Source organism: Sorex fumeus, unplaced genomic scaffold (genome assembly GCF_029834395.1).
Source record: "Sorex fumeus unplaced genomic scaffold, SorFum_2.1 ptg000061l, whole genome shotgun sequence".
Classification (NCBI taxonomy): domain Eukaryota; kingdom Metazoa; phylum Chordata; class Mammalia; order Eulipotyphla; family Soricidae; genus Sorex; species Sorex fumeus.
In genome coordinates, this window is record NW_026606118.1 from 53,590,709 (window position 1) to 53,606,240 (window position 15,532).

At 38.8% G+C, this 15,532-nt stretch overlaps 1 protein-coding gene across 1 annotated transcript in view; it reads left to right on the top strand.

Annotated features, from left to right (window-relative positions):
• The first annotated feature begins 684 nt into the window (after positions 1-684).
• Positions 685-15,532, top strand: part of ADGRF1 (adhesion G protein-coupled receptor F1) — a 33,560-nt gene continuing 18,712 nt past the window's right edge. Inside the window, exons 1-8 of the mRNA XM_056125953.1 lie at positions 685-753; positions 3,443-3,500; positions 5,883-6,032; positions 8,277-8,450; positions 10,710-10,810; positions 12,272-12,330; positions 13,946-13,951; positions 15,383-15,528. Coding sequence (XP_055981928.1) covers positions 685-753; positions 3,443-3,500; positions 5,883-6,032; positions 8,277-8,450; positions 10,710-10,810; positions 12,272-12,330; positions 13,946-13,951; positions 15,383-15,528 — 763 coding nt within the window. The remainder of the gene's footprint in view (positions 754-3,442; positions 3,501-5,882; positions 6,033-8,276; positions 8,451-10,709; positions 10,811-12,271; positions 12,331-13,945; positions 13,952-15,382; positions 15,529-15,532) is intronic.

The window sequence follows — 15,532 nt, forward strand, 5'->3', positions numbered from 1 at the left end:
TAATTTGTAACAAATTTATCATAGTGGTGCATGGTGTTAATAAAGTACCTCCTTTATACACTCCCTCCTCTACCTTCCATACGAGGAGGGAAGAGGGATTATAGAAATAATATTATTATTATTATTATTATTATTATTATTATTAGTTTGATTGGGAGCCATACTCAGTGTACAGGGATACTCCAGACTCTGTGCTCCAGGTCATTCCTGGGGTACTCTGAGGACCATATGTTGCCTTCATGAAAAACAAGTACCTTAACTTCTATACTATCTCCTTACTACCTAGAGGAGGTAATTTATACTTATTTTTTTAAAGCATAAAACTTCTGGAAAAAATCACGTTGTGATAGTTTGTGTTTAGTAAATTTGATCACCTGCAAGAGGATTCTTGATCAATTTTCTAGTTAAGTTTGTAAAGACTGAAATATACAGTTTCTATGATGGGAGTGGAAGTAGAAATGAAAATTAATTTCAGTTCAAGTAAAAAGTAATAAAGTTCTCAGGATTTCTGATGAACGAGGACATCAAGGAGATGAAATTGGAGGCCACATTTTTTTCCATTTGGGAAAATTGGTCAACTTGTGTTTCTGCCTTAGCCCTGCATGAACACCACTGGTGCAGCCACAGACTGTCAGCCTGGCTCTTTACTTTGTGTCAGGAGAGTTGGAGAAAAAGTTGCTGAAGATGAGAGCCCCTATGCTCTGGCTCATCACCTTCTTCACCATCACTGAGGACAGCGAAAGCCTCTTGGGGGTGAGTTGGCAAGCATTGATTTCCCCTCTCTGTTCCCGTTCCTCTCTCTCTTCTACCAAGTCCTTCAAGAATCCATCAGGCTCTAAGTATGCAGTTTAATAACCTTGGAATCAGAACTCCTGGGCTCTTGTCTCCACATCATCACATTAGTGTAGCCTTGGGCCAGTGCTTTCATCCCTTAGAATTAGCGGACCAAAGTGCACCAAAAGGATCTTGAGCAAAAACATCTGGGAGGTCTCTTTTCCTTTGGGTTTTAGAGCCATTCCCAGTGATGCTCAGGGCTTGCTCCTGGTTCTTTGCCCAGGGATCACTCCTCGTGGATCTCCGGGAAGCATACGTGGTGACAGGAACAAAAACCAGATCTGCTGCATGCATAAAGGGCACCCTCCCTACCCCCTGTACTATTGCTTCAGGTCCTAGCATGGTTTCTTTGATGGAGAAAAAGCAAAAAATTTGGCTTCAGCAATCTTTGAACTTTTTCTCTCTTGTCTATATTCACTCTTACCTTTTGGTTTCCTCTTGACTTTGTGCTTAGGGGTCACTCCTGGTGCTCCTTAGGGGATCATGCTGAGCTGGGGAATCAAACCCAGGCTTCCAGATAGAAAGCACTGCTACAGCTCTTTGAGTTATTACTTTGGCTCCCAGACTCATTTTCTTGATGTTTTTACCTAGGATCACATTTAAAAAAAATTTTTTTTATAGAGACCACACCTGTCACTGTCAGACCACACACAAGTCTGACCATTTGGGGCTTATATCTTCAGATGTAGCTCTCCGTTGACCTTGAGGTACTCAAAGGCCACTAAGGCCACACTGAATAGTATTTGAAGAGAAAATGTGGTGCTGTGCATCAAACTCAGTGTTTCTTGCATGCTCAGCCTGTGCTCTACCACTTGAGATATCTTCCTGGCTATAGGTTCATAGATTTCATTATCTCTACATGGTTGTGTTTGTGGTAATGAGATCAAATCCATAACTCCATCTCAAATATCCCCTTTGAACTCAACACTCACAGGTCTCCGACCTCCATTATGCACGTTACCTTATTATATCTAAAATTAAACTTGTTTCTCATAGACCCGTTTCTCCCTTTCTATTCTCAATAAAGGGCATTACCATATTGCCCATGGCTGAAACAGATAGCTCACTTAGTTTTGTATTTTTTGAATTGAATCACTGTGAGATGCAGTTATAAACTTCCATGATTAAGTTTCAGTCATACAATGATCGAGCACCCATCCCTCCACTATTGCACATTTTCCGCCACCAATGTTCCCAGCATCCCTCCTGCCATGCCCAACCCATCCCACCCCCTGCCTCTGTGGCAGGCATCTTCCTTCTTGCTCTACCAAAAGTAGAGATCTCTACTTTGGGGCATTATGGTTTGCGATACAAAAACTAAAAGGCCATCATGTTTGGTCCTTAGTCTACTTTCAGCATGCCTCTCCAATCCCGAGTGATCCCTCCAATCATCATTTATTTATATTCATTGCTGGTGGCACTGGCTGGCTGGTCCAGCCCTTTGGGAAAACAATATGGACATTCCTCCAAAAACTAGAAATTGAGCACCCAGCAATACCACTTCTGGGAATATATCCCGGGGATGCAAAAAAAAACCCCACAAAAAACCCCAAAACAAAACAAAACAAAAGACCACAGTAGAAATGACACCTGCATTTGTCTGTTTATTGCAGCAGGGTTAACAATAGTCAGAATCTGGAAAAAACCCGAGTGCCTGAGAACAGATGACTGGTTAAAGAAACTTTGATACAGTACTATGCAGCTGCTAGAAAAGATGAAGTCATAATATTTGCTTATAAATGGATGGACACGGAGACTACCATGCTAAATGAAATGAGTCAGAAAGAGAGGGATAGACATAGAATGACTGCACTCATTTTTGGAATATAAAATAGCATAATATGAGACTAACACCTAAGAACAGTAAAGACAAGGGCCAGGAGGATTGCTCCATGGAGCTTGCCTCATGTGCTGGGGGAAAAGGCAGTTGGAATAGAGAAGGGACTTATTTTTATGTTGATTCTCCATGTTACCTTCATCTCAGCTATTGGTACTTTGTGGGGATTATCTTCAACATATAACCATCAGTCAAGTATTTCTCACCACCCCTTCAACTTTTAGCTTTATTTTGACCATCATCACCTTTGCCTATATTATTTTAATCACTCTTTTAATGTTACTTTGCTTCTGTGCTTGTCTGTTGTGAACATGTCTTCTAAAATCATCTAAGAAGTAAATGGCATCATGTATTTCCAGTGTTCAGGGCTCTCCAGTGGGTTCCCAGCTTACTCTAGCTAAAGAAAAGCTCTTGCCATACCCAGAGGATGGATACAGCTTGCCTCCTGGGAGATACTCTCCTTCACTTCCGGTATCTCTTCCCTCATCATTCCTTCTTTTTACTCTGTCCTCATGTGCCAGGCATGTCTTAACCCCTAGAGCTGTGTGTGTGTGTATGTGTGTGTGTGTGTGTGTTTATTCCTATACACGAAGAGTTTCCCCCCAAGGATGTCCTGATGGCCTTTAGCTTAACATTTAGAAGTGCCTCCTGGCTGCCTTTCCGTACTACCTCACCAACATTCTGGTTTGAATTTTAGACCCATGGTTTTAATGTATTTGGGAAATACAACACAAACTTGTCATAATTATTTCATTATGTTTTTTTTAACAGAGAAATATTAGTCTCAGATTGAAAAGAGAATTCATCATGAATAAGAAAAAACATCCTGGTGAGTTTCCTTTACATAGAATTTGTGGTGGACGATGGTACCAAGACACTAAGGTTCAAACCCCAAGGGTACTTCTGACAGAATGTGTGATTTTTGGTACTTTAATAAACAATCCAACTCTAGAATGATATGAAGAAATAAACATTAGCAATTAAATAATTTAGAAAACAATTAAAAATAAAATAAGATGAAGTAATAGAACAAAGACTTGTTCTTGTACTATGGATGGCAGCCCCTGGTCCATTCTTGGTTTTCCTTCCTTATCCCGATCCTAACAATGTAACTAAATGAACACAGACTTTAGGAGTGGACTGTGTTCTCACAATTAATGAGTCTGAATATATATGTATATATATGTATATACATATATGTTTATACACATATGTGTATAATATGTATTAGGAAATATATACATTAGATTTAATATATACATTAGATTTTATTATATATATACCAAGAGTATCCTCTCCACATGGCAGAGCCTGGCAAGCTCCCTGTGACATATTCGATATGCCAAAAACAGTAACAATAACGGGTCTCATTCCTCTGACCCTGAAAAAGCCTCCAATATGGCACTGTTGGGAAGGGCGAGTAAGGAGAGGCTGCTAAAATCTCAGGGCTGGGATGAATGGAGATGTTATTAGTGCCCGCTCCAGCAAATCGATGAACAACAGGATGACAGTGATACAGTGAATATACATATATATGCATATATATGTATTAGGAAAACAGTAAAGCACACAAGCATCTGTTAGGAACCTGGCCAGTTTGCAAAAGTGTTTTATGATAATGACAAACCTGCCATACAGCATTGTGCAATAATGCCAGAAATCTTACCACAGTGCAGGGTAGCAATTCCTTAGGGAATGAACATAAAACTTTTAACAAAAAATACCATGACTACATTTCTCCTGACAGTAAAGGTATATCTAATGTTTACTAAGTAGATAGTATGTGCCACACACTATTTTAATTTTAAGTACAGTGGATGAGCTAAAATGTCACTCTGATTTCTGAATTAGGTTTAAGAGTTAAAGTTTCACACGGGCCTCTCATCATTGTTCATCTTCATTTATAGAGAGTGAATGAAAGCAGATAACTGGGGTTCCAAAAGCATGATTCAAACCTAGTGAGCGTGGCTCCAAACTAGTGCCATGATTCCCTGATAATATAATCAAGGTCCACCTTTCTCCCATTTCCCAAATCCTAGGTGCTTGAGTAGTAAAAAATCTTAGCTTCACCTGGTATGACGGTCATACCTGGTATGACTTCCAAGGCCCAGAGCAGAAATTTCAACCTGCAAGGAGTTAGTGTGTGTCATAGAACGGGGCTAAGTCTCTTCAGTGTGCAGTGGTGGCAGATGGAAGTCTGGTAAATATCCTTTGCCTGCTGAACCAATCCCTGGTGCTTTTTTGATTTCTTTCTGTAAAGTCTAGGGATTGATTCAGTTCTTTTACTCTCTCCAAATCTCCCTTCTATATCCTTTATAATATCCCAAAGAACAATTATTATAGAAAAAAAAATCCCCAAAACTCAATCGTTTCTGTCCCTGCAGACAATATGTTTGTGCTCTAGCACTCTGGGGATTTTCTAAGCGATGCCACAGCCAATAGCAGAAACATGAGAGCCAAGCTGAAGTAATATTCAGAATTTTCTCCTTTTCAATGGGACCTTCTCATTCTTATTCTGGGTTCCATAGAGAAAATTTTGGGGAATCTTGAAAATCCATGGGGATCCATACTAAGTTGTATGTGAATGCACCTAGGTGAGTTTGGATCTAGAGACTATTCATCTTCTCTTCCTTATGCTTAATGGTCTTTACTTAAGGAAGAAAAAAAGTGCAGCTCAGAAAAGATCATGTGGAGATAAGAATGCTTCAGGAAGCACCAAGGTGTGGTCTTGTTTTGCTTTTGCATTTTATGTAAGTATTCGAGTTAGACTAACTGATAGCATGTTGTACGAGGTAAGAAAAGACTTTTTGGAAAGTTTCAGATTTTCATTGGAAATTCTTCAAGGAGACCAAAACTAGGGGAGGAGAAGGGAAGAACAATCAGGACTTTTCTTACCTCTGCATTCTTCAGTTCTGAAACTTGACTCGGAATGTGCCCTGAGGAAGTATGCAGCTCAGTGGCAGGAGAGAGAGTGGGAAGGACACAGTCAAGAGGACAGATGTGGAGCTCTCACACGTAGGACCCCCAGCATGTTTGTTTTGGAGGCTCAGTGTTAGTCACTGTCTGGATGAATGGAAGTCAATAAGAAGCATGTGTTCTATAGTCTTTGAACTGAAGGCTGAATCTGATGACCACTTCACGGTCACTTCCTGAGCAATGATTCTCTCCCGGAGAGAGAAAGGAGCCTTCTGACTGTCTTTCTTTCCATTAGGCTCCCCTCGGGAATACGAGTTATTGCTTCAGGTGACCTATAGAGATTCCAAAGAGAAAAAAGACTTAAAGAACTTTCTGAAGCTCTTGAAACCTCGATCACTATGCTTACACAGGCCAATGAAGGTGATCAGGGCAAAAGCTACAACATGTAAGTCATTCCTCTGGGAACTGAGACTGGAAATGGTGAAGGGGAGTACATCTGTCAGGAAAGGTTAGATCAGCATACATGCACTTTGTGTGGCTTAGAAGAAACCATGGTTCAGGGCTAGAGAGACAAATGTCCAATTCCCAACACTGCATGTCGTCCCTGAGGACATCTAAACAGTGATCCCCAAGTGCATAGCTAGAAGTAAGCCCTGAGCACCACTAGGTGTGGCCTCAAAATCTATATATAAAATAAGTTACTTTGTTCGATAGCACAGCAGGTAGGGCGTTCGCCTTACAAGCGGCCAACATGGCCGACCCGAGTTCGATTCCTCTGCCCCTCTCGGAGAGCCCGGCAAGCTACCGAGAGTATTCGATATGCCAGACACAGTAACAACAAAGTCTCCAATGGAGACGTTACTGGGCCCGCTCGAGCAAATCGACGATCAACGGGAGGGCCTTTACCTTTACCTTTACTTTGTTCACAAAACTAATTTTTAGATTAAGTGGAAAGTGTAATAGTTACTTTTGAGAAAGGAGAGAGGCAGAGAAGAGTGAAGATGTAGTCTTTTGGATGGTGATATGGTACCAATATGAGCTAAGTCTTGCAAATCATGATTGCTAACCCCCTGGAAATCCATAATTTTGCAAAGAAGTCATGTTAATTCCATTTAGAAAAATAATTCTTTTGATTTCTACACACCCATTGTAGGCTGACAAAGGGACCAAATTTGTGGTGGCCATTTGAAGATCCAGGCTGATGAATCAGAGATGATCTCAAGTATCTGAGACAGAAAGAAAAGGAATGCTGGAGGGTTTTATATTCGCAATTGAATTTTCTAACTGAGATTCATTCTGTTCACAACAAATTGGCTAGAACTGGTTTCATGGCTGTACTCAGCCTTGGGGGTTCAACAAATTCAATTCTACTATGTGTTTGGGATAGAGCAAGAAATATTTGCAGTGTTGGTGATAAAATCTAGGGTGTCATACATGCACAACAAATACTATACCACTGAACTACTCAGGTCCAGGCATAAAAAAATATCTGGAAGCATCACTAATGACCACAATGGTGAAATTCTGAAAAGTAACATGATTTACTAGAACTCTGGTTCTCTGAATGTGGTACCCAGTCCAGCATTAACAGCAGGAAGGAATTTAATAGAAACAAAAATTCTGGGCCACATCTCCAACTTACTGAGTCAGAAACTTTGAGCTGAGATGCTCTACATGATTCTGATGCATGATGAAGCCTGATGATCATTCACATCATGTTGCCAAGCAATTTTTTACATTAACAAACGTCTACGCTGTTACATTTTTCTTCGTTGGGGAGGTTGAGCCACACCCAGTTTTGCTCAGGGTACTCCTGACTCTGTGCTTAGCCATCACTCCTGGTGAGAGTAGGGAGAAGCAATGCAGGAATTGAACCTGGGTCACCCACTTAAAAGACAAGCACATTACTCACGGCAGTATCTCTCCAATCCTCAATTTTGTTTTATATTGGACTATTGAAAAGAAATGGATTTTAGTGTAAGTATTAGGTTAGATAGATGAAAAGTAAGCATACAAGATTGGTTGAATGGATTTGTTTTAATCATAACTGTGGAAAAATAAAGCCTCTTTGCATTCGGATCTCACTTGCAGGGTCTACTTGGGAATGATGATAGGTGCAGAGGGGATGGGGCACTGGAGAAGATTCCAATAAGATAATGAATAAATATCCTCTAGATTCCTTCACATAACTCTCCGGTCAACTTATATTCTCCTGAATCTCTCTTGGACAAATTTGCGGGCTATCGAATGTAGCCTGCCCACAGGGCAGAGTCTGGCAAACTCCCCGTGGCATACCAAATATGCCAAATACCAGTAACAATGATGGGTCTCTTTCTCCTAAAGAGCCTTGAATATAATCTCAGGGCTAGGATGAAAGAGACATTACTGGGGCCTGCTGGAGGCAATCGACAAATAACAGGATGATGAAATGAAAATGAAATGAAAATGAATCTCTCTGTACTTCAAGAGCATTCACCCTTCTTTGAATCTAGTACCTTTTAGTTTGCCAGTTTTCTAATTGTATCTAGTTGCTCATTTCCTTAAACTATATAGGGTCATCTTTGTTTCACCATTCTAGCCATGCATCAGAAATAATTCAATCATGTTCTAAGCCAGAGCCAAGGATAAGCACACAGTAATGGTGAAATTTTAACCAGACTACTTGAACTAAGCTCTGTCTTTCTTGTAGATTGTGACAACCAGAATGGGGTTCTACAATGTGCCTGTGAAGACGGCTATACCTGGTTTCCCATCTCATGCCTTGATCCCCAGAAATGCTCCTTTCACACAACCGGATCGCACCAGAGCTGTACCTGTCACCTCAACAACCTCACCCACAGCGTTAACTTCTGTGAGAGAGCAAGTAAGCAGAGTATAATGATGCCAGTAAAAGGGAAGTGCTGAAAAGAGTCCCTGACACCTAACTTAGACAGCAAGAGGACTGTGATTATTTGCTAATGTATTTTTCTTTGTCTTCCAATCAAGGACTGGTGTTTGCAAAAAAATTAAAGAGCAGTGGTCTTATATCCTGAAAGGTTTGGCTACGCACAATGAATTTTATGAGTGCAGAAAATTCATAATATTGGGTCAGGGATGTAAGTCAGTGGTAGCACTTATGCTTTGTAGACGTGAGGCCCCGAGTTCCATTCTTTCTATTTTTTTTTTAATGGTTCACCATGAGGGTACAGTTACAGACAAATTTTCATGCTTAAGTTTCAGTCATACAATGATTGAGTGCCCATCCCTCCACCAGTGCTCGCTCTCCACCACCAATGCTACCAGTATCCCACCCATTCCCCCCTGCCCCCCCCACCTCTGTGACAGACGCATTCCCTTTTACTCTCTCTCTCCTTTAGGGTGTTGTGGTCTGCAATGCAAGTATTAAATGGCCATCATGTTTGGTCTATAGTCTACTTTCGGCATGCATCTCCCATCCTGAGTGGGCCCTCTAAACACCCGAGTTCCATTCTTGGCACTTCTTTTCTTTCCCTCTCTCCACAAGAAAGTTAAAATTCAGAATTTCAAGCTGGTGTTTGAGTATCACTTTAACCTTAATGTATATCTATATCCAGCTCAGTGCTATGATTTTGTGATTCCATGGACATTTAGGCAGATAAATGGCAACACCAAGTAAAGAAATGCTTGAATAAAGAAAATTTTCTTACTTTTTTTTTTTTTTTTACTTATTTGGATGACATCAATTTCCAGAAAAGTTAAATCTGGAGGTGTGAAAGCAGGAGCAATTCCTAGTGATTATAATGAAAGAAATGTTCTCAACTGCCAGGTGAATACAGTACTAAGCATAACTGAAGATTAAAGCCTAACTCATTGGAGACACCTGGGTTGTGAGGTGTGCGCTTCAAAAAAGAAAAAGGGAGACAGACAGAGACAGAGAAAGAATATTTCTTACAATCCCAGCACCGTAGTGGTAGTAGTAAACTTACTTTATCAAGTGTAACTAATGGTTGATTGGTTATTGTAGTTTTAAAACTTAAAAAAATAATTAAGCCTAAGTTAAGGAACCAGTAGAATTGAAGGAAGCTGCTGTTTGTGTTCAATGAATAATGAAGACAGTCAATGACATGATTCCAGGGCTTAAAGAACTGCCAGAAGTTTTTCTCAAAGACTGTTTATCATGATCTTGAGGCTCTGGATTTTGATAGAACTGAGCAAATAGTGAGGGAGAGCCTAAAGGAGAGCAACTTTCTTAGGCTGTCTTTCCCAGATGACAGCAAGTTAAAGCAATATTCTCCATTAAGCACCACCTGTATACTCAGATCTGAGGACAAGTTCTGGGAGATCATATCAAAGCTATTTATGAAATGACAATCTAGTTGAGGAGAACTGTCTTTAATGAAAGATCAAGAATAATGCAATTTCTTTAATACATTTGGTTGAAAAATCTATCGTTTGAATGAAAATTCGTGTCTCATCCATCATCAGAGTATACAAAGATGGGTCAGACAGGAAATTATACTCCTAAGGGGTTTCCCAAAGGACAGTGGGAGATATCTATGCCTGAGAAATGTTCGCAAGTAGATGTCTTGATTCAAGGCTCTGTAAGAGAAATTTGGACACAGTTCTATAGAAAATTCAGAGGCAGGATCAAGGCAGCGTGCCTTGGGAAGGGGTGTTCTAGAATTGACCTTGACTGAAATCTAAATAGGCCTTGTCCATACAGAGTCAGGGAACAACCTGTCACAGAGAAGAAAAACCCAGGATAGATAAGCAAGGTTGGAATTACTATGTTGGAATTAGAAAGTAGTGGGCTTTGTTTTGTTTTAATTGTTAGTATGGATAACATTTGGATCCAGTGTCTAGTGAGGATACATTGCAAAGTTTGGTGACCATATTTTAGAAACACATGTAATTGGCTACACATTTACCTCCTCAGATTATCTTCCTCTTCAGCACCTTTCCATAAATTTTTGAAACCTTCAATTAAACACTCAGCTTTTATTTAAACCATCCTATATTATTTTATGTTTTTATTCATTATAGAAAGAAATTGAAATACCGCTGCCGAATATATATGTTCTGAATTGTATTTCTGTCATTTTATAGTATATTTAACTCAAGTGAACAATTTATGCATCTAGAGACTTCTTTTTATTTCTCATAGAAGTGTGGGGCACTTTCAAAATTAATGAAAGATTTACAAAAAACCTTTTGAATTCATCCTCTGCTATATACTTCAAATATACAACTGGAATTGAAACTAAGGTAAGCAAAGCTACCTATTACTTACAAAATAAGTACCAAATGTTCTCAGTCATCTATGATATATTAAGAGACAAAAATGAAGGAATAGACAAGATCAAATGATGACAAACCTTGACCTTCAATTACAAAACTGACTACCAAGCAGTTGGGAGAGGCACGGAGAGGATCTGGACCAGAAGCAACATAGGGTCAGTGGTGAAGGGTCATGGGTGGAAGTGAGGGACATTAATATCATAAACTTCAACACTCTATATTTATACCACACTACCTAAAATATGCACGGTAGCACTGTCCTCCCGTTGTTCATTGATTTGCTTGAGCTGGCACCGGTAACGTCTCCATTGTGAGACTTCTTGTTACTGCTTTTGGCATATCGAATACATCACGGGGAGCTTGCCAGGCTCTGCTGGGTGGGCGGGATACTCTCGGTAGCTTTGCCAGGCTCTCCAAGAGGGACGAAGGAATCGAACCCAGGCAGACCACATGCAAGGCAAACGCCCTACCTGCTGTGCTATAGCTCCAGCGATATATATTTTATATTATAAAATATAATATATTTATATTTTAATATAATTTAAAAAATTTAAAGAAAATTTGGTCAAACATAGTTTAATGTTTTTTTTAAATTAAATATAGTTCAGATTTTTTAACTTAACATATTTGCTTACTATGTATTCTTAATTATTTTTCTCAGTGAATTATGACTGAAAAGTTAATCACTTGGCTCATAATTGGTTGTTGTGCTTTGAATATGTTCTTTCAGGACAGCTTGCCAGTTGATTCTTTGTTCTATGTTCAGTTTTGTTTAAGTATTTGGACAATATACCAAGGTTTCTTGATTATTTTCTAATATTTATTCATTTTTTCCTCTCTCTCTCTCTCTCTCTCTCTCTCTCTCTGATTTTTGGGCCATACCCTCAATTATTCCTATCGCCGTGGTCTAGGTTAGCTCCTGGCAGTTCTCTGGGACCATATAAAATGCCAGGGATTTGGGCCAGATTTGGTTGCGCGCAAGACAAGACTATCTCTCTGGCCCATCAGTTGTCATTTCATTTTTATAACATGCAAAATTCTCTTACTGTATCTATTTCTTCACTCTATTTTCATTGGTTTATATATTGCCTTCATCAATTTTTTGCTCAATTGCCTGTCTTGTGTGAACAAAGACAAACTTTTTTTTTTAAAGTTCAAAAAGAATTTAATACAGAAACTACAAAAGTATGGAAATAAGTTGCATATGAACCAAATTGTACCATATAAGATCTCCAGAAGACTGGAATAGAAATCAGAAAGTTTAGTTTGGTTGTCTGAGATGGTAGGCAATAAAGGTACATAGTCATAGATTCAAATGCATTGCTCAGTGTTTTGCTAAGATTGAGTGGTGGTTTTGTATATGTTTACTTCATTATTATGCCTTACAATTTTCATTTTCATACTATATTTTTTTATTCTCTTTGTAAGCTTAAGAAAGTATACAAAAGAATTCAAGGTTTTGAATCAGTTCGTGTCTCCCAGTTTCGGTAAGTAATACACTGTCATTAGAAGGGTTCCCCAGAATTGTTCACTAGACCTGAAGAATTTCTGGTGCTTTCCCTAGTGAAAATTAGAAAATTGGTCCTCCCCGTAATTGATGGGAGGATGGGAGTAATCTTCCTAAAATTTGAAAAATTCATGTGCTGCTTTAAAAAGTTTTAAGAGAAGCTTAATGAATCCTATCCTTAAAACCTAATGGATCTAACCCTGAAACTATCCCAGAATGGCAAATCCCTAATTGTGTGACAGAAAACTTGATAGGGAGTGAGAGGGTGGGGAGAGGTGTGGAAGGTGAGTTGTAGAAGAATGGATTTTCTTTTTCCTCACAACAAAAGAGACAAAAGATTTACTAGTCAAATTATTGATGCTGGATAGCTGGCATTGAAAAAGGGGAACATTTGGTAAAATATTATATATACTGTAGACACCATAGCTCAAAACCCAATAGTCATTGTCTACAGCAAATAAAAAGATTATTTAGTAAATTATTCTTCTGTTTATGTTTTCATTACCAAGTTATTTGGTTAGTTAACCATGTGTGTATAATTCCCTATTTATAGTCTGCTTGATAAAAATAAATGACTTAGAGGTCACTTAGAACTTGGCATTTTATTTATTTTCTTTACCTTTATTTTTTATGGCAGATATGAGCGTTCTCGGTAATGAGCATGCTCTCCTAGGCATTACCCTTGAAGTCTTATAATGTCCTTATGTAATGGCGCAATTGTAGAACTTTCCTTAAAATTAAATGCTAGGGAAAACATTGCTTCTTTTTCCCTTATGTCAAAGTTTGTATAATTCCTTGTAGGTTTCTAACTTTGGGGTCATTATATTTATACATAAAATGAAATATAATATTTTTAATATCTATATCTATATAATATTTACTTTTCCCTGGTCCTGGTTTGCTCTTTATTTCTAAGTAATATTTTATTATATCTCTCATAAGCTATTTCCAATAATTTGTGGACAAAAATTACAGAATTAGTATGCAAAGCCTTTAAAACATACATAAGTTTTATTGCTCAGAATGTTTTAAAATAAATCTTAATCTCTCACCATCTCAACTTACATATATGCTGTATAGGACTAGCAATACCTATGTAATTAGCTTAATCTCATTAAATCAAATAAAATAGGCATGTAAGAGCCACGTAAACAATATGGAATTTTATGTCAATTTTATATGTTTTATTTATTTAATTTATTTATTTTATTGACATATATCAATGCAAAGACACTGAGATCATTGACATAAAAGGGTATTTGGGCTTACACATATGAGTAATAGTTTATGTAGAGCTTAAGATTTGAGCTTTAAAACATTATAGGTTCTAATCCATCAAATAATAAATACACAAACCAATTTGTCATTGAAACTCAGTTTCCTTATATGTGAATTAGTTTTTGCATTATTATTTTATCACAGGATTAATTTAATACAAGTGATGTTATTTACTTTTCTGACTTCAAACACACTCTATATGATCATGGATTCTAAATTAGTGTATGAACTTATCTTCCTAAACTTTAGACTCAAATCACTACTGCTTACTGGCATGTCTTTTGACTTTTTAGTATATATGCAACTGTGAGGACTAGACATGGGTTTTGAATTGGTTGGTTTTCCACTGATATATGTCCCTTCCACCAACTCTTTTCCTCCTCATCTTTAATCTACATCCACTGCCTTTCCTGTCTCAGTTATGGTAATGCTATTCTTCCAGATGCACAGACCCAAACCTTGGAGCCACCTTTTATTTTCATTTTTAATTGAAGTATATAAAGAAATAGGCTCAGACTTTTAAAAAATGACCCTACAACAAAAAGTGAAATATATTAAAAATAAACACATTTGAATGTTTGACATAAAAAAATTACCCTGCCTTGACTTTCTTTTCTATTGTTTTTATTGTAATACAATGCCCAGTACTCTCTCTCTCTCTCTCACTCTCACTCTCACTCTCTCTCTCTCTCTCTCTCTCTCACATACACACACACACACACACACACACACACACACACACTTGATTTTAGATCTCATACACACAATTTCAGTTGCAATGCTCACACATGCTTGCCAGAGCGTCTATTATTTAGTTGTGGTATTTAGGAACATTTTCATGGTAGTGCTTGCCAAGGGTCACATTTTTTATTTGCAAATATTTTAACAGTGTCATACTGAATTGTGGTGCTCACATGCACCTGAATGTGGTGTGCTGAAGATTACACATGTTATTGCAGTGTCATGGGTCCTAAACAAAAAAAGGATCAGGACAGATTTTCAGCACATGAGGGCTGCACCAGGGATCAAACTTACAGCCTCAAGCTCGTAAAACAGTCACTTTGCCACTGAGTAATTCTGGACTCATCCAGCTCAGACCTTAAGCTTTGACAAATGTTTTTATAAATTGCCTCTTATCAAGACAGATCATTTGCATCACCCCAAGAGTTCTCTTTCCTCCTTTTTCTCTTTTCTCATTCTCACCTTCACTCATTAAACTTTACCTGACTCAAAAGCTTTACATGGGCTGCCTCCTCCCTCCTCCTCCCTCCCTCTTCTTCCCTCCCTCCCACCCTTCCTCCCTCTCTTCTTCCCTTCCTTCCTTCCTTCCTTCCTTCCTTCCTTCCTTCCTTCCTTCCTTCCTTCCTTCCTTCCTTCCTTCCTTCTTGTTTGCTTTCTTTTTGTTTAGTATTTGGGCCACATGCAGCCCTGGCTCTGTGCTCACGGAACACTCCTGGTGGTGCTCTGGGGACTATATGAAGTGGCAGGGATTGAACTGTGGTCAGCCACATACAAGGCAAATGCCTTAACCCTGGAACTATTTCTCTGGCCAGTTTCCTTGTTTTATATTTGCCTTGCCTTCTTCAAAAGGATGTGAATGCCATGAAGTAAGGGGCCAGTCCTGGTTATTCCCAGGGATTCAATGTCATGCACACACAGTGCAGTGTGTGGAGCAGTGGGGTGACCAGATTTCTTTAATGACTTGGTAAGCAAATTTTGTGTCTCTTTTTACATAATCATTATAGGGGTGACAGCAGTATCAGTGCCGGGTATGAAGTTGTGGGATCCACCAGCACCTCCGAGTTGCTGTCAGCCATTGAACAGGTGGCCGAAGAGGCAAAGGCAGCTCTCCACAAGCTGTTTCCACTAGAAGCTGACTCTTTCCAGGTGTTCGGGAAAGGTAA